Raw genomic sequence first — 19,800 nt, 5'->3', positions numbered from 1 at the left:
TAGATAGCAAGGATCCCAAAGGCCGAGGAACCCTGCTGCAAGTAATAAAGCGAGCGCTAAAATATTGGAATTTCAAGTCCTAACTGGATGGCCTACACAGCTGATCTTATGGAAAGCCTGGTTTTACTTGATCACAAATAAATGTCATCCAAATGTGAAGATAAACCAATGAAGTCAATGATGCTCTATTTTATGTTTTATTTTGCTTTTCCTTATTGTAATATTTAATCAATGAAGCCATCATTATGTTCTTTTTTTCTTCTATTGTGGTACACATGAAAGTAATGTAGTAATCCTAGTAGATTTTTGTGGTCATTCTAACACATGGCAATGTCACAGTGAAAATTATATGTGTTTAGCCTAGATAACCTTGTTTCACTTGTCCTGTCATAATGAATATTGGAATGGTTATCAAGTTTATAATTGAAATTGGTTTTACTTGTAAATTATTGGTACTTGGTGGTACCCTTGATTTTGATTTTTGTCAACTCACCTTGTTGGATATCATGCTTTGATTTCTAGGCAACAAAATAATATTTTCTATAAACTATGAATTTGTTGTGCAAGCTCAATTGATTGTCCCCAGCCCCCTTCCATATTTTGTTTCCTTTCTTATTGATTTATCTATCAATTTATAATTCCATTCTCTTTTTAAGATGGCAAGCATCTGTAGATTTATATGAATAGAAGAATAAACTTTTGGAATTAGGTCTCAAGTTTAATTATTAAAGTTTTTAATAATGAATTGATTGCATAAGCCTGGTTTATAGACTTGTTTTGGATGTCAGGGAAAATCATCAAGATTTTGGCTGGCTCCTTTTCTTTTTAAATCGATTTTTCTTCTTTTTGTTGTCCTACCACTAAATGCTTTTTTTTTTTTTTTCAACATCTATGTATGCTTAAAAACGTTGTTTGTTGAGCTGCAGATTGCACATCAACCTAGCATATATGCCCTAGACACTCTAGGTGTATTGGTTCCAACTATCTTTGACATAGGGACAAGACTGATACTAGCTCTTGCAGATACAATACTCATGCAAATTATTTCTCTAGAGATTTCTTTATAATTTGTATAGTACACGTGAATCTACACACTTGTATACACACAGTAAATCATGCATGCTTTTTAAGCATAAGGTATGCTAATCTTGCTTGAAAGTTGGCTGTTGTAAATAGACAGAAAAAAGCTATTGATATCTCCAACTACTACTACTACTATTAAGAGAAGCATAACTTGACCCACCTTGAGTCAATTCAGTCACAACAAGGCAACTAGTTTCAGCCTAGGTTGGGTTGGGTGAGGGCTAAAAATTTCACATATTGAGCTGTGCTGGTTAGGGATGAGACTTACATGCTCTTGTTTACCTCCAACAAGCTCAGGTTGCCCAAGTTGCAGCCTCTAAAATTGAGCTTGGCATCTTGAGATATTATGAAGTATATGTACGTGTGTGTACTGATCAATAAAAATAGTATATATGTGTGTGTAAACCAGCCCAAGTTGCTCAAGTTGCAGCCTCTATTTTCAGCTTGCATCTCAAAATTTCATCAGTCTATCTATTACATATATTAAACAGAGTGTAGAGCCCAGGAAAAGTGTTTTGGTTCAATGGAATTTTGGTGAGCCAAAACGGTGCATATTGCCTAATTGGTTTTGTGAGAAAAAAATAGCCCAGGAGAAGGGCTGCACCAATATGATGAGAGACTTGCAGTGTTCAAGGAATTGCTAGCTTCATTTGTCTTCAGTGATTTGATAAATTAACATTAGGGAGTATGATTTTGTTGAGTCTTGGACTAAAAATGAGAATGAACTTCTGCAATCTGTACGGGATGCATAAAGTTTATTCATTGGTCATAAGAAATAAGTCAAATTAATATTTTAAATAGCAGGCTTTTAATTTTTGCTCACACATTTAATTGCTTATGCATTTTTTTATTGACAGAGACAATTTATATGCTTGAATCCTCTTTAATTTTGTATACAGCAGAAGTGCAAGTCAAATTTTCTCCAGAACACTACGATCAAATGCATGTATACATACATTTTCATGTTTTTGACATTATTAGGTCTATTAATTAAAGAAAGTAGATGCTTTGTTTGATTTGCTCACTATCCAATGATGGTTGATGGTTTGTGGCTTTGTGCAGAGAAAATGTGCAGCAATTCAAATATCTATTTAGACCTTATTAGTCATTTGATAAGCAGTTCTAATTTTTGATCCATTAGCACATTTGAAATTTGCAAATGCAAGTGATTGAGTCAATGTTTTCTGGCTCAGTTTCAATGGTTAAGATACTGATGCATTGTCTCCTTTGTTACATTCTTGCCGGATTGAAGGATTTAGTATTTTAGTTTGCTTAATTTGTTTTTGGTGGATTAAGAATTAGATAGGCCTTTTTTACCTCAAGCATGGCTGCTTATATGCCTATCAAAAAAAAAGGAAAAAAGAAAAAAAAAAAAAAAAAAAGACACAGGCTGCTTATACTAACTAACGAACCTCTTGTAGTGGTAATCTATTATGGTGTCATTTGAAAGCTGCTGAAGAATTGTCCTCTTTTGCAAGCTATATTATGTTGTCCTTTACTACAATTGTTGAAATTAAAGTATGGAAAATGCTATAAGTGCCACCAATTTTACTAATAAAAAGTTTGCAAACCAAGGTAGCAATTAATGTGATTGGAACCACATCAACATCTTGATAATTAAATTTCCTAATTGCTATTATTTTTTGTTTTATGTTTTAAAAGTTGACACATTTGTATCATTACTCTTATAGTATTTCTGTGAAATTGAAGACTAAATTTATCCAACTAGAAGGGAGAGGGTTCCTTAGGAGCTTATGGCTAATATTTATTCAACTTATGACTATTGTCTTGGGATTTCCATCCACACTATTTGACATGGCAATGTTATTGTCAAGTGCTTGTTGCTTATCAAGCATAATCATATTTCGTTTTTGTCCTAGTGACAACCATGTTAATCAACAAGATGTCTCCAAAATAAATAATATTTGATATTTGTTTGAGATGCATTTGGGTGATTCATTGGCCCTACCTTGATAGCATCTGGGTTTGGAAATTAGTAAAAACTAGAAATTTGATTTATTTGCAAACTGTTGAATGTATCATTGATATTCATGTTTCCAATCAGTCATGACAGGTCTAAGCAGTGCTTTTCTTGAGCTACCTGCAGTCGCAGCACAGGGCCCTATTATGTGACAATTATTGTTGCAACATCCGCAGATACTTACTAATAGTCTAATATGCAGTTCCTTAATTACTCAATAATGCAACAGTATGCAAGACAAGCACTTGTACTACCTGTATTTGTATCATGGTTTTCTTAAAGGTGGTGTCATTTGCTTAACTCTTCTCTGCCATTCTCTCCAATCATGATGACCCTATGAAGTCCATATTCAGCCATCTAAGTTTGTGTGCCGAATATAAGCTTTGATAAATAGATGCGGAAACCAATCGTTACCATAAAGAACATGGATGCGTAGTCTATATTGTAGTTTTCCCTTGGTCAGTTTTTGTATTATAGACATTAGTGTTCTTTCAAGGTATTGTAGTTTTCACAGGTTCAATGCTGCACCTTTTCCAATGCAAAATAAAGGGTATATGTTCTACATGAGTGCTGGAATTGTACTGTTTGTGTTGTTGTTGTTGGTTGTTGGTTTTTTTTTTTCCTGGAGAATTCTAAGTAGTTTTAACACACATGGGAAAAAAAGAGAAGGTCTTAAAGAAATTTACAGTGGTATATATCTAAAAGGGTCTAACTCTTGGATACACAACACAAACTTAAATTCAACTATTTGATGACTTAGTTTCATTTCTCATTTACTTTATTAAATTTCGTCTACAGGGGCTGTGACATCCTGGTAGTTTTGTCTTGAATCATCAGTCTCCTTACTCTTGCAATAAGTGCTGCGGCATTTTCATTCTATAGAGACTACATTGCACAAAGAGCTAGGAGGTGTATCAAGCTAGCCTTCTGTATCTCCCTGTATTTATGTGTGATTTCCTATTTCACCGTCTCCCTGATAACCAATAATGTATCAAACAAAGATGACAACTTAATTGAGCCTTCATTTTTTTTCGGAAACTCTATTTGAAGAAAGTGAAAACATTAAGGTTATGTTTGGTAACAGTTTTTATTTTCTATTTTCAAAAATTTGTTTTTGGGAAAAAAAAATTTCTTGTATTTTTGAAATAAAAAACATGTTTGGTTAGTTGAAATTAAAAAAAAAAATAGTTTATTGGAAAAAAAAATTAAAATATGTTGTTATTAGGGTTTGAACTCTAACACTAATTCATTAAATGAGATAGATTCATTAACTTAAATGTGTATTTTCATTAGCTTTTGAAAATTAAAAACTAAAAACAGTCTTTTGCATGTTTTCTGTTTCTTTCACAAATTGAGTTTTGAGTACAGTTTTTGTTTTTTGTCAATTTTGGGTTGTCAAACAAGTTTTTTAATCTCAAAAATAGAAAATTGTTTTTGGAAACAGAAAATAAGGAAAAAAAAATAGTTAACAAACATACTCTAAAATTTGAGCAACTATTTTTTTTTTTTATTGAAATAAAATGTGAAAACCAAGTGTTTGATGTTGATTTGTGTGGGACAATCTTCAACCTTTTTCTTTTCTTTTCTCTCCATAGTTAGAGGGTGCAAACATTGATTGAAAATAATAAGGATTTTTTTTTATTGAAAAATAATGAGGATACTGGTTTAAGACTCAGACCCAAAAAAGATAAAAATAAAAGGGGAGATTAGAGAGAATGCAATGGACTCCCGAACTAGGGATGGCAAAAATGAAAAATGTCATGGATTGCTTGACTTGCTCGGCCTTGTTTGGGTTTCTTCCACTTTGAATTTTGAAGACATTTACCTATCTCATTCTGAACACACTCACTCATAAGTCAAGCAATTCTCATTTTCCTTTCCATTAAAAATAAAAATAAGCAAAAGACAAAAACAAAAGTCACCTTATACTTTCACTCTTTCCTAGTTGACCTCTAGAATGTGTGTGCAACATGCCCATGACTCGACTCCTACTCCATCTTATTGCCATCCTTGCCCATCTGATGAAATATCATATCATATCTCGCCATTGAAAAGTCCCAAACACCCACATTTGGAAAAATGACTATAAAAAACACATAATTAAAAAAGCTAGTCATCATAGAGATTTATCTCTTGAGCATTGCATGATGGTGAAGTGGGTCGAGTCCACCAAACTAATTGGTCCATAACTTGAATAGCCCAATGACAATTCGGTGAGTCCCATTACAAACAATCCTTTTAAGCCTAGTGTTATTGAAGAGCCCAAACATATAGGTCTGTTGGTTCCAACATTCAGATATTGGGCTCTCATCTTAGGTAGCTAAGCTTAAAGCTTGCATGGCAGCTCATCAAAAATTTCTGTTTATTTTATTATAAGAATTTATTTTTTCTATTTCACATACTTACTTTTCAAAACATTTTATATTAAAGTATTTATTTTATATTACATTTTATTAAAATATCAATTGTAATTGTTTCTCTTTCTTCACTCACAACCTTTAAAAAAAAAAAAAAAAAAACACACACACACACACGCACAACAACAACAACAATAATAATAACAACTACTATCTACCCTCTTCCTTTATTCTTGGATAGGTAAAAAGAGAATAAAAAACTAGACTAAATGCAAAATGAGTAATGTTAATGTAAATTTATATGGTTTAGAACATTCGCATCAGCTTGTGCAAAAACTATTGTCTATTTTAGCATATGAACTTATTTTTTAAAATTTATTTTAAATTCTTACTTTTCAAAATATCATGCATCAAATTATCTATTTTACACTATATTTCATTAAAATATCAAATTTTATTTATTTTTTAATTGTTTTTATTTCTTTGCACACAACAATCGCCATCAACTCTCTTCCTTTATTCTCAAGATACGTAAAGAAAGAATAGTTTCAATATAAATTTACACGGTTATTGTAGCAAACTTGTAAATTAACACAATTATATGTTTGGGCTGATGTGGGTTAATTTTAGATAAAACTGTGTAAATTTTTCACATTTTTCTATTATACACTCACTAACATGAGTGCTCAAAGCAAACTTACAAATAATTATATACTGACTTATGTGGATCAATTTTGGTCTAATAGTTTTGGGGCTCTACTTGCTAGTGGCATCTACCAGTTGTTTGCATTCTTAGCCCTGCCAAATAGTTTTACAAGACAAAGCTAAATGCTCAATGTTCAACAAGAGCTCCAAAGTTCAAACTCTTTAACTGCCGAAGACAGTAGCCCCCCTCCTTTTTGTTTGGCAGAACTGTTTGGGAAACATTTCTCAGATGTGTGGAATACGGTGCAATTCAAGGATGTTGTGATATCTATTGATTAGTTGAAGTCCTTACTAATTTGGATGGAATGCAGCATTGTAATTGATTCTCACTTCTTAAAAGTCATTGGGATGGAATGCAACATCATAAAGTAAAAAACTTATGATCATTCTGAAGTAAAAAATTTAGATTGTTTCTTATCTACACGTGTATAAAATTTTGAGTGTATACCTTTTAAAAAAAAAAATTAAATCTTGAAATACAATTTGATGTAAAAAAAATAGAAGAATCTGAGTTCGTGCTCCATCGGAAGCTAGTATTATTTTATTGTATTGAAAATTAAAATTTTTGTTATTGTGTGTTTTATAAAGTGAGGTGGTAAAATATATAATAACTTTTTGTGTCGTTAAATTGTTAAATTTATAGCTCTATTAATATGAACTATGTAAATGACTTTTAAAAAAAAATTTAATCTTGAAATAAAATTTGATGTTCCTAAAAAAAATATATATATATATATATGATGAGACCAATTTCAACTATATCTGTTTATTTATCTAGAAAGTAAAAAGGACAAGACCTGTTGCATATTTCAGCCTACACAGTACACACCTACTTCTACTTGTTGTGCATTTCCTTTCCTTAATCCGATTTCCGATGTCTAAACTCAGCAGAGATCCGAATTTGTCATCGGAGCGTCTCCCAGACGACGTCGTATTCGACATACTGAGTCGGCTGGCAGTGAAATCCTTGATGAGATTCAGGTGGGTTTCAAAGTCTTGGAACTCCATCATCACAGACCCCATTTTCATCACCAAACACCTCAACCTCAACAAAGCCAAATCATTATCTAACAACGACAACAATGGTTATCTGCTATATTCTGATTACGACGAGGATGAGGATGGTCCTGGTCCAAGGCGGAAAGATCTGGGTACGGCTGTTTGCAATAGCGACCGCACATTTACCGAGATTTCCAGGTTTCAAATTCCCTTTCTTTGGGTCTCCATTGTTGGCTTCTGTAATGGCATGTTCTGCCTTAATGGTTATGTGGACCGTGTAATCTATTTGTGGAACCCAAGCATCAAAATGTTTAAGAGTCTCTCTCCTCCTCTCAACAAGTCCGACAACGACAAGCAGATTCTTGGGTTTGCGTACCATTCCGAAAACAATGACTACAAGATTCTCAGAATTGTTTCTTACTATGAAGAATCAGCGCTGTCGACTGAGGCTCAGGTCTACACATTGAGTACGGATTCATGGAGAAGGTTTGTAATATCGTTTGGCTCCGACCACAATGTTAGGCCTATTGATCATACATATGGAAACCCATGTTTGTTTTTTAATGGAGCTCTGCACGCTATAGCGTATGTTATGGACCACAGTTACATTTTGTGTTTTGATGTCAATGATGAGACATTCCAAAAGATAATACTCCCGGAGGAAGACTTTAACTTATACGAGTGTTCCCTTGTAGTGTTCAAGGGATCGTTGGCTATGAATATGATTGGTGGTTTCGATTTTAATATATACCTATGGGTGATGAGAGAGTATGGTGTGGTTGATTCTTGGACGGAAATAACTGTAGAATTAGAAGCGGTTGATAGGTTCTTTTGCTGCGTTGACAATGGTGAAATTCTATTTTGCTGTGACTCAAAGGTCATTTCATATGACCCTGACAGTTCAAACGAGAACGACCTTGGAATTACTGTTGGATGTGATAGTTGGTTGCGTTACACAACTGATCCCATGGAGAGCTTGGTTTTACTTGGTCAGGTAAAAATGTCATCTGAAATTTTGAAGATTAGTTTGTATCAAATGTTAGACTTCTTGAATATTTTTAGCCAAAATGACAATCTTTGCGATGTTTATATTGACAAGCATTTTGCGGCATGGCATCATATATGCACTTTGCATATTAAATGATGCTTTTATTATGTTGCCTTTTCAGACGTATCGATTTTTTAAACAAAAAAGAATAACCTTGGAGATTGTGGCTATTATATGCCAACTGATTTTTGTGTCAAGAACATTGTGCACTTCCTCAAAAATGACAATTTCATGGTGTAGTACATGCTTAGCCAACATAATATTATTTATTTTTATGCCTTAGAGACAATATGAACTAGTTGGTGAGCTTAGTCTCTTAGGCTTGGTCTAAATAAAAATGGGAATGATTTCAGCAATCTGTTTGGGATGCATATAGCTAATTTATTGGTCCTCAGCAATAAGTCGAATTGTATATTTCAATATTCTAATAGCAGGATTTTGATTTTTGCTTACATGCGTAATTGCTTATGCATTTTTTTATATTTGTTAAACTGCTGGAAAATGTTAGGATTTTCTGTAAATCATGAAATTATTGATATTGTATCTTATTTGATATAAGCCAGTTGAGGTGGTGAGAGAGTTGATAGGTGGGCTTAATCATGTAGACAGCATATATGCTTGAATCTGCTTTAATTTACCATACAGCAGAAGTTCATGTCAAATTTTCGTCTTGAATACTACCATTTCTAAATGCTTAAATACTTTTTCATGCTTTTACATTATTACATCTATTAATCTTATAAATTATATGCTTTTTTAGTTTGTCTCTACCCAATGATTGTTATTGGTTTGTGACTTAGAGAAAACGTGCAGCAATTCAAATGTCTATTTAGAACTCATTAGTTGTTTGATAAACAATTCTAATTTTTAATCCATTAATGTATATGATATTTGCAAATGTAAGTGATTGAGTCAATGTTTTCTGCCTCTGTTTCATTGGTTAAGATACTAATAATGATGCATTCTCTCCTTTTTAACATATTTTCCAGATTGAATGATTTGGTATTTTAGTTTGCTTAATCTATTACTATTGGCCTAAGAATTTAGATAGAGCTTTTTCACCTCACGCTCAAGAATAATTACTATGCATTTGATATAAATGAAATATTACACGGCTGCTTATACTAACCAATGAACCTTTTTTGTGATGGTCTTTTATGGTCTCATATGAAAGCTGCGGGAGAATTGTCATTGTCTGCAATTGCAAATTGTAGCATATAATCCTTTACTACCATTTAAGGTATTAAAGTGTAGAAATTGGTAAAAGTAATACCAATTTTGCCAGAAGAAGTTCACAAATAGAGGTGGAAATTAATGTGATTGGTACCACATCAACATCATAATAAATAAATTTCTTGATTCTTTTTTTTGGTTTTTTTTTTTTTAATTTTTTTTATTTATGTTTTAGTGGTTGAAACATTTGTAGCATTACTCTTAAGCATATTATTTATTTAACTTACGACTATTGTTTTAGGATTGTTGTGAACATTAGTTGACATGACAATGACATTGTCAAGTTCTTCCTGCTTATCAAGTATAATGTTATTTTGCTGTAGTCCTAATGACAAACATGTTAATCAGTGAGAATAGCTTATGCTTTCAGGGGGAAAATGAAACGATTAGAGAAACTGAAGCTGAGACAGAGATTGATACTTCTTTGAGTCTTGAGGAAAATTCTAGAGAAACTGAATCTTCTTCAGATACTCTTCCCCTTAGTTCGAAGTACCCCTCTTTACCTTCGTGGGAAGTGCAAGTGATGAATGACTCTGGAGAATTTGAAACCATGCTTGTTCCACGCTCAAAGCATGTTCCTTATGTGCCATGGACGGGAGGCCCGGTAATCTGCTTGGGATGTGCGTGCCTCTATTTTGCCTTTTCTTTTCTGTGCTAACCCACTTATTTTTTACTTTGTAGGCTGAAGCGGATTTTGTTGAGGAGTGTTATTCCCTTATTGAGTCCATGAAGAACTGGATTTCGTCTGGTTCCCAATTATCTTTTGTCCGTCAAAATGAACTTTCTCATGAAATCGGCCTCTTGGTATGCATTCCTTTTGTGATATTGTTTTTGCTTGAATATTGACTAATCGATCTCCAATTTTCTTGCAGCGGAACAAGGTGGAAAGTCAAGCAAGTACCATAAAGACTCTTTGTAGTTTGGGAACTCGTGAGGATCAAGTGATCCCGTTACTGATTCAGTTGGTGGTATAACTCCTTCTCAGGCTGATGAAGGTGATCCCATGAACACTACAGCACAAGCCAAAGAGGATTTCTCTCAACACATAAAGCGTCTTGCTCCTCAAGATCCTTCTCACTGCCAGGTTCATGAGAGTACTACTTTGGCCACGTTTAGATCCAAATCTGGACATCTTCCTTCTGGTCAACAGATTAGCCTTGATGATGATGATGAGGAAGACAAGGAGCAGCACACAAAACCTTTGGCACAACGTCATGGAAAGAGAGGTCATTTGTGAGCACCTGCAGCAGAGCATCTGTCTTTTTTCTTTTTGATTTGTACAGTTCTATTAACGTGTAGGTAACTTTTGGGATCCAAGTAAGTGGAAAACAATCCTTTAGGTAAATGACAATGCCCTAGTTTAGAGAGGTCTCTTTTGCACCTGGATGGATTCAACTTAATTTTGAGATGTATCTTGATTTTTCTGTTTTGATTCGCTTTGAGTCTTAGATTTTTTATGATTGTGGCCTTGATATTGATGATGGTTGATAATTGAATCATTAGAATTTAGTTTGGACAGGTTTTAAGTGCAGGAAAATGGGCAAAAGAGGCTAGGAGTGATCCCTGCGGTAGAGTGCTAATCAAGATACAAAGTGCTAAGGGCACTTTGTGTGGTCCTTGATTTTTCAAGTCTTGTGAGTACAAGTTCCTTAAAAACCAAAAAAAAAAAAAACTTCATTTTTGGGAGTCTTGTGAATCTAGATTCGTTTTTTGATTTACCTTATCCTTGATGGGGGTTCTTGTAAAAGAGAGTTGTCCTCTTAAAGCATTGTCGTGATGTGGAAGACTGAAATTTATCCAGCCAAGAGAGAGAGGGCTCCTCTAAAGTTTATGGCTATTATATTTATTTAAACTTATGGCTATTGTCTCAGGAGTGTCATGAACATTATTTGACTTGTCAAATTGTCAAGCATAGTTCCTACTGTATAGCAAACATAATCTTATTTAATTTTTGTCCCAGTGGCAGAAATGTTAATCAGCAAGATCTGGTTATGTTCTTAGCCATTAGCCGTCAAGAGAAGCATGGATATTTGCTATTTGTATAAGATGCATAAGGTTGACTCATTGGTCCTACCATTATAGTTTCTTGGTTAGGAAATTGGTGTCAAGATGTACAAGAGTTTAATGATTACTAAATGCTTCAATGCATTCTTCATATACAATTAGTTCTTTTTATTGGATGTATGGAATACGGTGCCAGCATGCCTGGTGTGGTTAGTGTGAAGGAATGAAACAGCCGTACATTAGAGGATGTTGTGAGATCTATTGACTAGTTGAAGTCCCAACAAATTTGGACTTTGTTTGATTGATCTCGGGGTTGGGATTTCCGCATTGTACTTTGATTTTTTATTAGACTTTCTAGTAATTGTTCAATTAGTTCTCTTTCTTGACGGAAGGAAAGGGTTAATACTAGGTCAGTCCTATAAAGTATTAACAAGACAAACACTCCTACGGTCAAAGAGCCCAAAAAAGATCAATTTGGTCCTTACCTGAAAGAAAATTAGGATTCCAGAAAGTAGTAAATTAATCCTCAAACACAATGGGTTGAAGATTGAAGTTTAATATATTATTTTTTGAAATCTCAAGATTTAATTTGTTGCTTTTGAAATTATAGGGTATACTTTGTTTAATATATTAGTTATGAAATTATTTGGTTCAATTTGTTACACCTCTTAGGTGCAAAACATTTTTTTATAAAAGCAACATTGCACTAACTCAAATATTTAAGGGTGGGGCAACTCCAATTTTTATATGCTAAATCTTCAAAATTCTCAATATTTTTACATACTATAGAAGGATTTTTCAAAATTTTTGTTGGGGTCATGGCCACCCCACACTTGGGAGTGGTTTTGCCTCTATTTATGGGTTGTGTTGGGGATAATACACAAAGTAATTAAGAAAAAACAAAGTGAACAAAAAAGATAAATAGAGAATTAGATAAATTGGAGACACAAAATTGTTATCCTTAGACAATATTTGCTCCCATACTATTGTTGCTAAATGGTTATCACAATCTTGTACCTAGGATACAATTAAGTTGTTAGGTTCTACATATAGTTCCGGGGAATACTCACAAGATTTCTTATGTTTCTTTCTTTAACTAACTTTTGAGAGAGAAAAGATAATAATATCAAGTGAATATCAACCACTATTTATAAAACAATACTATTCAAACTTAAATATCATTACTACAACCTATCTATGTATATGCTATGGGTGTAGAAAGTACAAATCATATTTAAATAAAAGAATGATATGGTGTTGAGACTAATGTATGTGTATAAAAACAGATGATAGCTAAACTAAAATAAGTAGAGTTTTCAGGATTAGTTTAGTTAAAAACATTTGAAGAGGCAAATGTAAATGCTCCAAACAGTGACAAATTTGGTGAGTCCCACTTCCATTAATCAAAAATCAATTTAAGCTAGCTCATAACTTGGCTAGATATGCTAAATATGTCAACTTGGCTAGATATGCTAAATATGTTAGCGATTTTTCAGTGTGAAATAAAAATGTTCCATCACATAATATAATCTTATCCAATTTTGGCTAATTTTCTATTTAATGAAATTTATCAGTATTTTTGCTCAAAAAAAAAAAAAATTAAGCCTTTCTCAAAAAGAATAAAACGAAAGGCTTCAAAAAAAAATAAAATAAAATAAAACGAAAAAAAAGAAGAAGAAAAAAATCAATTTAAAGCCTTGCGTTACTCAAGAGCCTTGTTCCAGTAACCCTAGTAGACTACTCTAGTAGTATGTTTACTCAAGAAAAATACACACACACTCTCTCTCTCTCACGCATTTCCTTCTAATCATCGATGTCTCAGCTGAGGAGAAAGCCAAATTTGTCAGACGAGAGTCTCCCACACGACGTCGTATTCGACATCCTGACTCGGCTGCCAGTGAAATCCTTAATCCGATTCAGGTGCGTTTCAAAATCATGGTACTCTACAATCACAAACCCCATTTTCATTACCACACACCTCAATCACAACCTCAACCAACCCAAGTCATTAGTATCCAATACCCATTACAATAACAGCCATAATGGTTTTCTGCTGTACAAGTCTTCTGACAAAGAATTGTGTATATTAGTTTACAACAGCGACGGCACATTCACCGAGGTTTCAAGGTTTCAAATACCCTTTTTAGCTTCCAGCGTGGTTGACTATTGTAATGGCATGTTCTTCCTTTATAGCTTTTTTGGTCCTACAAATGCTGTATATTTGTGGAACCCAGTTATTCAAAAGTTTAAAATGATCGATGTTATGCACTTCAGACCTTTCACTGTCGAATTTTTAGAAACAGTCGCCTATGGATTTGCTTATCGATCTCAAAACAGTGATTTCAAGATTCTCAGGATTGTGTCTTATGAGGGGCTTGGTGATGAAAAGGCGCCACCACCTGATGCCGAGGTTTACACACTGAGTACTGATTCGTGGAGAACTGTTGAATTGTCAGTGGAATCTGTACCAAATATTGGATCTATTTTTGCTGTACTACCAAACTCCTGTGTATTTTTGAACGGAGCTCTGCATTTTGTTGCATATACTTGGGGCAATGACGGTGACAATTTCATCTTGTCTTTTGATGTCAATGATGAGATATTTCGAGAGATAAGACTGCCGGAGAATTACTTAGATGAATTTTATTCAAAGTTTGATGACTGTGTTCACCAACTTGTGGTGTTCAAGGGAATGTTGGCTTTGGTTGTTCTTGGTCCGGCTGAGAATGTAGATGAAGATGAAGATGAAATAAATACGGATATATGCCTCATATGGGTAATGAGAGAGTATGGTATAGTTGAGTCTTGGACTAAGACAAATGTACTATTTGATTGGGTTATGACGTTCTTTGACTGCACTAACAGCGGCAAATTTCTAATTGAAACTTTTGACAGCAGGCTCGTTTCAATAGACTCTGAGAGCCTGCAAGTGAATAATCTCAGAATTCAAACAACTACCTGGTTGGCTTACACAGCTGATCTTATGGAGAACTTGGTTTTACTTGATCAGGTAAAAAATGTCATCTAAATATCATGATTAGTTTGTATCAAAGATTAGTCAAGTAAAGTTAATAGCAAACTGAAAATCTTTGTGAAGTTCATATTGACAAGTATTTTGTGGCATGGCATCATATATGCATTATGAATATTAAATGATACTCTTATTATTTTGTCTTTTTTCCCCTATTGTAGTATTAAATCAATGCAGGCAGATTAATTTATTATTAAGAAAATAATTCCCTTGGAGATTGTGGCTATTATGTGTGATCTGATTTTTGTGTCAAGCACATTCTGCATTTCCTTAAAGATGCCAATGTCATGGTCCAGTAGACATGCTTAGCAATGTAATTCCTTAGTGACAACGTCAACTAGTTGGTGAGCTTAGTCTCTTAGCTTGGTCCAAAGAAAAATGGGAATGAACTTCTGCAATCTGTATTGGATAAATGAAGCTGATTCATTGGTCATATGCAATACGTCTAATTGTATATTTCAATATATTAAAAAGCAGGCTTTTGATTTTTACTCACATATTTAATTGCTTTTGCAAATATATATGTTTTATTTATTTATTATTTTTATAATTGTTAAATTGTTTTAAAATGTTAGGATTTTCTGAATCATGAACTTATTGAAATAAACTATCTTGTATGATATAAGCCAGTTGGGGTATTGAGATAGTTGATAAGTGGGCATAGACGATGTATATGCTTGAATCCTCTTTAATTTTGTATGCAGCAGAAGTGCAAGTCAGATTTTTGCCTGAATACTATATTTCTCAATGCATATGTACTTTTCATGCTTTTGAACATTATTTGATATTTGTATGAGATGCATAAGGTTGATTCAGTGGTCCTACCATGATAGTTTTTGGGTTTAGAAATTAACGAAACCTAGAAATTTGTTTGATTTGCAAAGTATTGAACGTATCATTGATATTCATCTTTTCTAATGAGCCTTGGTGGATATCCTAATTTTGACCTGGGCAGAAGAAAAAAAAAAAAGAATAGCACTAATCCATGCTCTCTAACCTTATTCGCCAAACATAATCAATTCTCAATTTTTGAGTCATTTGGGTTCTCAAGAGTGTGTGGGTGGAGGAACACAATGCACAACAGATTGTGGTGTATCTCTCTTCAATTCATCTGTCATGTTTTAATGCCTTTTGTCTCTCTTGCAGCAAAATGAAGCTGATACTCCTTTGAGTCCTGAGAGAAATCATGGAGAAGCTTCTGACTCCTCAAACTGCTATAGCCTTTGATTTTCCCCAAAACTTTCAGCTCCTTCCACTTAGTACCCATCTTCCTATCTCTCCCTATATATAAGTGACCCCTCCACTGCTCCACACCATTTGCTTCATCAAGCACATATCGTTCTTATACCGGTTATATTTGCTACACAAAGTTTACGATTCTTTGCTTCCAATTTCAAGAGCAAAAAACAGTCTTGTTAAGAGTAGATGAGTTCAATAAGGAGAGCTATTGTGGCAGACAGTGTTGCAGTTGTGGAAGCCATGAAGGACTTGGGGATCTGTAGGTGGAATTTATCATGAGATTAGCACAGCAACATGCCCAGAACCATCTCAGGTCCTTTTCTCAGTTCAAGAACCTTTCTTCTTCAACTTCTGCAATAATTTTCAGCCAAATTGAGAGATGATAAAATGAAGCAGTTAGAGGAGTCATTAAGGAAAGTCATGTATTTGAGTTGTTGGGTCCTAATTGAAGACAGTATTGAGCTGAATAAGGTGACCGTACAAGTGAGCCAGTGAAATCTGATGGAACTTCGTTGAGTGCAGGAAGACTTCAAGATTAATCATGCGAGATTTTATACATACTTGTTGGTAGGAAATGTTAAGCTGATCTAAGCAGGCATGAAAATATGTTTGCTAAGCATATGTGCTTACTTGTAAGAGCTTAATCAGCTTAAGTTCTTTGCCAGTACACTACAAATGAAGGCATGAATATTTGTATTTGTACAAGATGCAATTGAGAGAAGCAAGGAAGAAAAAGAAGATTGCAACCTACGTAGAGAGAGGGAGAGAGAGAGAGAGAGAGATGAATTTAGTGTTTTTGCAGCCATGTTGTTTTACCTGATTTAAAGAGTAAAAAGGAATCAAGTGGTGTTCAAGAGAAACAGATCATTATAGACCAATTTGTGACAGGTCTAAGCAGTACTCTCTTGAGCAACCTGCAGTTGTTGGACTTGGACCCCAGAGAAAACAGCAGAAGGCCCTGTTATAGTGGATTGTGATGCAGTAGTTTGCTCAAACCACTCAATCTTGTCTCTGGTCACAAGGAATTATGGAGGTGAAAACCGTGAAATGTTGAGGACAGAGATAACTACTTCCAGCTCAGAAAACCCGGAGGTGGTAGAAATTGAGGCTATGAGGTGGGCAATTCTCCTAGCAACAAGCATGGGAAAAATGACTTTAAAAAACACATAATTAAAAAAGCTAGTCATCGTAGAGATTTATCTCTTGAGCATTGCATGATGGTGAAGGGGGTCAAGTCCACCAAACTAACTGGTCCATAACTTGAATAGCCCAATGACAATTCGGTGAGTCCCATTAATCAGACAAACAATCCTTTTAAGCCTAGTGTTATTGAAGAGCCCAAACATATAGGTCTGTTGGTTCCAGCATTCAGATATTGAGCTTTCATCTTAGGTAGCTAAGCTTAAAGCTTGCATGGCAGCTCTTCCAAAAATTTCCGTTTATTTTATCATAAGAATTTATTTTTTCTATTTCACATATTCACTTTTCAAAATATCTTATATTAAAGTATTTATTTTATATTACATTTTATTAAAATATCAATTTTAATTGTTTCTCTTTCTTCACTCACAACCTCTAGCCAAAAAAAAAAAAAAACACACACGCACGCACACAACAACAACAACAACAACAATACTATCCATCCTCTTCCTTTATTCTTGGATAGGTAAAAAAAGAATAAAAAGCTAGACTAAATGCAAAATGAGTAATGTCAATGTAAATTTACATGGTTTAGAGCATTCGCATCAGCTTGTGCAAAAATTATTGTCTATTTTAGCGTATAAACTTATTTTTTAAAATTTATTTTAAATTCTTACTTTTCAAAATACCCTACATCAAATTATCTATTTTACACTATATTTCATTAAAATATCAAATTTTATTTTTTTAATTTTTTTTTATTTCTTTACGCACAACAATCGCCATCAACTCTTTTCCTTTATTCTTAAGATATGTAAAGAAAGAATAGTTTCAATATAAATTTACACGGTTATTGTAGCAAACTTGTAAATTAATACAATTATACATTTGGGCTAATGTGAGTTAATATTAGATAAAACTGTGTAAATTTTTCACATTTTTCTATTATACACTCACTAACATGAGTGCTCAAAGCAAACTTACAAATAATTATATACTGACTTATGTGGATCAATTTTGGTCTAATAGTTTTGGGGCTCTACTTGCTAGTGGCATCTACCAGTTGTTTGCATTCTTAGTCCTGCCAAATAGTTTTACAAGACAAAGCTAAATGCTCAATGTTCAACAAGAGCTCCAAAGTTCAAACTCTTTAACTGCCGAAGACAGTAGCAACCCTCCTTTTTGTTTGGCAGAACTGTTTGGGAAACATTTCTCAGATGTGTGGAATACGGTGCAATTCAAGGATGTTGTGATATCTATTGATTAGTTGAAGTCCTTACTAATTTGGACTTTGTTTGATTGACTCGGGCCTGAGGATTTACACATTGCACTTCGATTCTTTATTACTTATATATATAAAAGTAAGTTGTTAATGCAGCGTTGTAATTGATTCTCACTTCTTAAAAGGCATTGGGATGGAATGCAACATCATAAAGTAAAAAACTTTAGATCATTCTGAAGTAAAAAATTTAGATTGTTTCTTATCTACACGTGTATAAAATTTTGAGTGTATACCTTTAAAAAAAAAAAATTAAATCTTGAAATACAATTTGATGTTCCTAAAAAAAAAAAAATGATGAGACGAATTTCAACCATATCTATTTATTTATTTATCTAAAAAGTAAAAAGGACAAGACCTTTCAGCCTACACAGTACACACCTACTTCTACTTGTTGCGCATTTACTTTCCTTTCCTTAATCCGATTTCCGATGTCTAAACTCAGGAGAGATCCGAATTTGTCATCGGAGCGTCTCCCAGACGACGTCGTATTCGACATACTGAGTCGGCTGGCAGTGAAATCCTTGATGAGATTCAGGTGGGTTTCAAAGTCTTGGAACTCCATCATCACAGACCCCATTTTCATCACCAAACACCTCAACCTCAACAAAGCCAAATCATTATCTAACAACGACAACAATGGTTATCTGCTATATTCTGATTACGACGAGGATGGTCCTGGTCCAAGGCGGAAAGATCTGGGTACGGCTGTTTGCAATAGCGACCGCACATTTACCGAGATTTCCAGGTTTCCAATTCCCTTTTCTTGTAACAACATTGTTGGCTTCTGTAATGGCATGTTCTGCTTTGATGGTTATGGGGACTGTGTAATCTATTTGTGGAACCCAAGCATCAAAATGTTTAAGAGTATCTCTCTTCCTCTCAACAAGTTCGACAAAGAACGGACTTGTGCTCTTGGGTTTGCGTACCATTCCCAAAACAATGACTACAAGATTCTCAGAATTGTTTCTCACTATGAAGAATCAGCACTGTCGACTGAGGCTCAGGTCTACACATTGAGTACGGATTCATGGAGAAGGTTTGTAATATCGTTTGGCTCCGACCACAATGTTGGGTCTATTGATTATATATGTGGAATCCCATGTTTGTTTTTTAATGGAGCTCTGCACGCTTTAGCGTTTACTGAGGACCACAGTTACGGTTTGTGTTTTGATGTCAATGATGAGACATTCCAAACGATAATACTCCCGGCGCATGACTGTAACATTTACGGAGGTAAGTTTTCCCTTGCAGTGTTCAAGGGATCGTTGGCTATGATTGGTTTTTCTTCTGAGTATTTAGATATTGATATATGCTACATATGGGTGATGAGAGAGTATGGTGTGGTTGATTCTTGGACGAAAATAACTGTAGAATTAGAAGTGGTTGAGAGATTCTTTTGCTGCGTTGACAATGGTGAACTTCTATTTTGCTGTAACTCAAAGGTCATTTCATATGACCCTGAGAGTTCAAACGAGAACGACCTTGGAATTACTGTTGGATGTGATAGTTGGTTGCGTTACACAACTGATCCCATGGAGAGCTTGGTTTTACTTGGTCAGGTAAAAATGTCATCTGAAATTTTGAAGATTAGTTTGTATCAAATGTTAGACTTCTTGAATATTTTTAGCAAAATGACAATCTTTGCGATGTTTATATTGACAACATTTTGCGGCATGGCATCATATATGCACTTTGCAT

At 34.1% G+C, this 19,800-nt stretch overlaps 2 protein-coding genes across 27 annotated transcripts in view; both read left to right on the top strand.

The window, feature by feature from the left end:
• LOC126693456 (F-box protein At3g07870-like) overlaps positions 1-19,800 on the top strand; it is a 157,807-nt gene that overhangs the window by 75,537 nt on the left and 62,470 nt on the right. For 4 of the 8 annotated variants that reach the window (XR_007645360.1, XR_007645361.1, XR_007645363.1 and 1 more), the window contains exon 2: positions 15,588-15,993. Coding sequence is in view for 1 of the 8 variants with exons in the window: in XM_050389436.1 (XP_050245393.1) it covers positions 15,588-15,668 (81 nt within the window). In the remaining 7 variants the exon portion in view is untranslated. Of the gene's footprint in view, positions 1-13,123; positions 14,421-15,587; positions 16,874-19,800 lie in introns of those variants that run through there. The other 4 variants (XR_007645365.1, XR_007645362.1, XR_007645364.1 and 1 more) reach the window with 4 other exon arrangements.
• LOC126693453 (F-box/kelch-repeat protein At3g06240-like) overlaps positions 1-19,800 on the top strand; it is a 130,287-nt gene that overhangs the window by 56,381 nt on the left and 54,106 nt on the right. The window contains exons 2-3 of one of the 19 annotated variants that reach the window (XM_050389433.1): positions 7,612-8,119; positions 9,777-9,909. The exons of 4 other annotated variants lie outside the window; for them this stretch is intronic. In XM_050389433.1, the coding sequence (XP_050245390.1) occupies positions 7,612-8,119; positions 9,777-9,909 (641 nt within the window). Of the gene's footprint in view, positions 1-6,907; positions 8,120-9,776; positions 10,011-10,087; positions 10,211-18,443; positions 19,662-19,800 lie in introns of those variants that run through there. 14 more of the 19 variants (XM_050389428.1, XM_050389432.1, XM_050389424.1 and 11 more) reach the window with 14 other exon arrangements.

This window comes from Quercus robur, chromosome 7 (assembly GCF_932294415.1).
Source record: "Quercus robur chromosome 7, dhQueRobu3.1, whole genome shotgun sequence".
Taxonomy (NCBI): Eukaryota; Viridiplantae; Streptophyta; class Magnoliopsida; order Fagales; family Fagaceae; genus Quercus; species Quercus robur.
The sequence above is the reverse complement of the archived record's forward strand: the minus strand, read 5'-3'. Positions and strand labels throughout refer to the sequence as shown.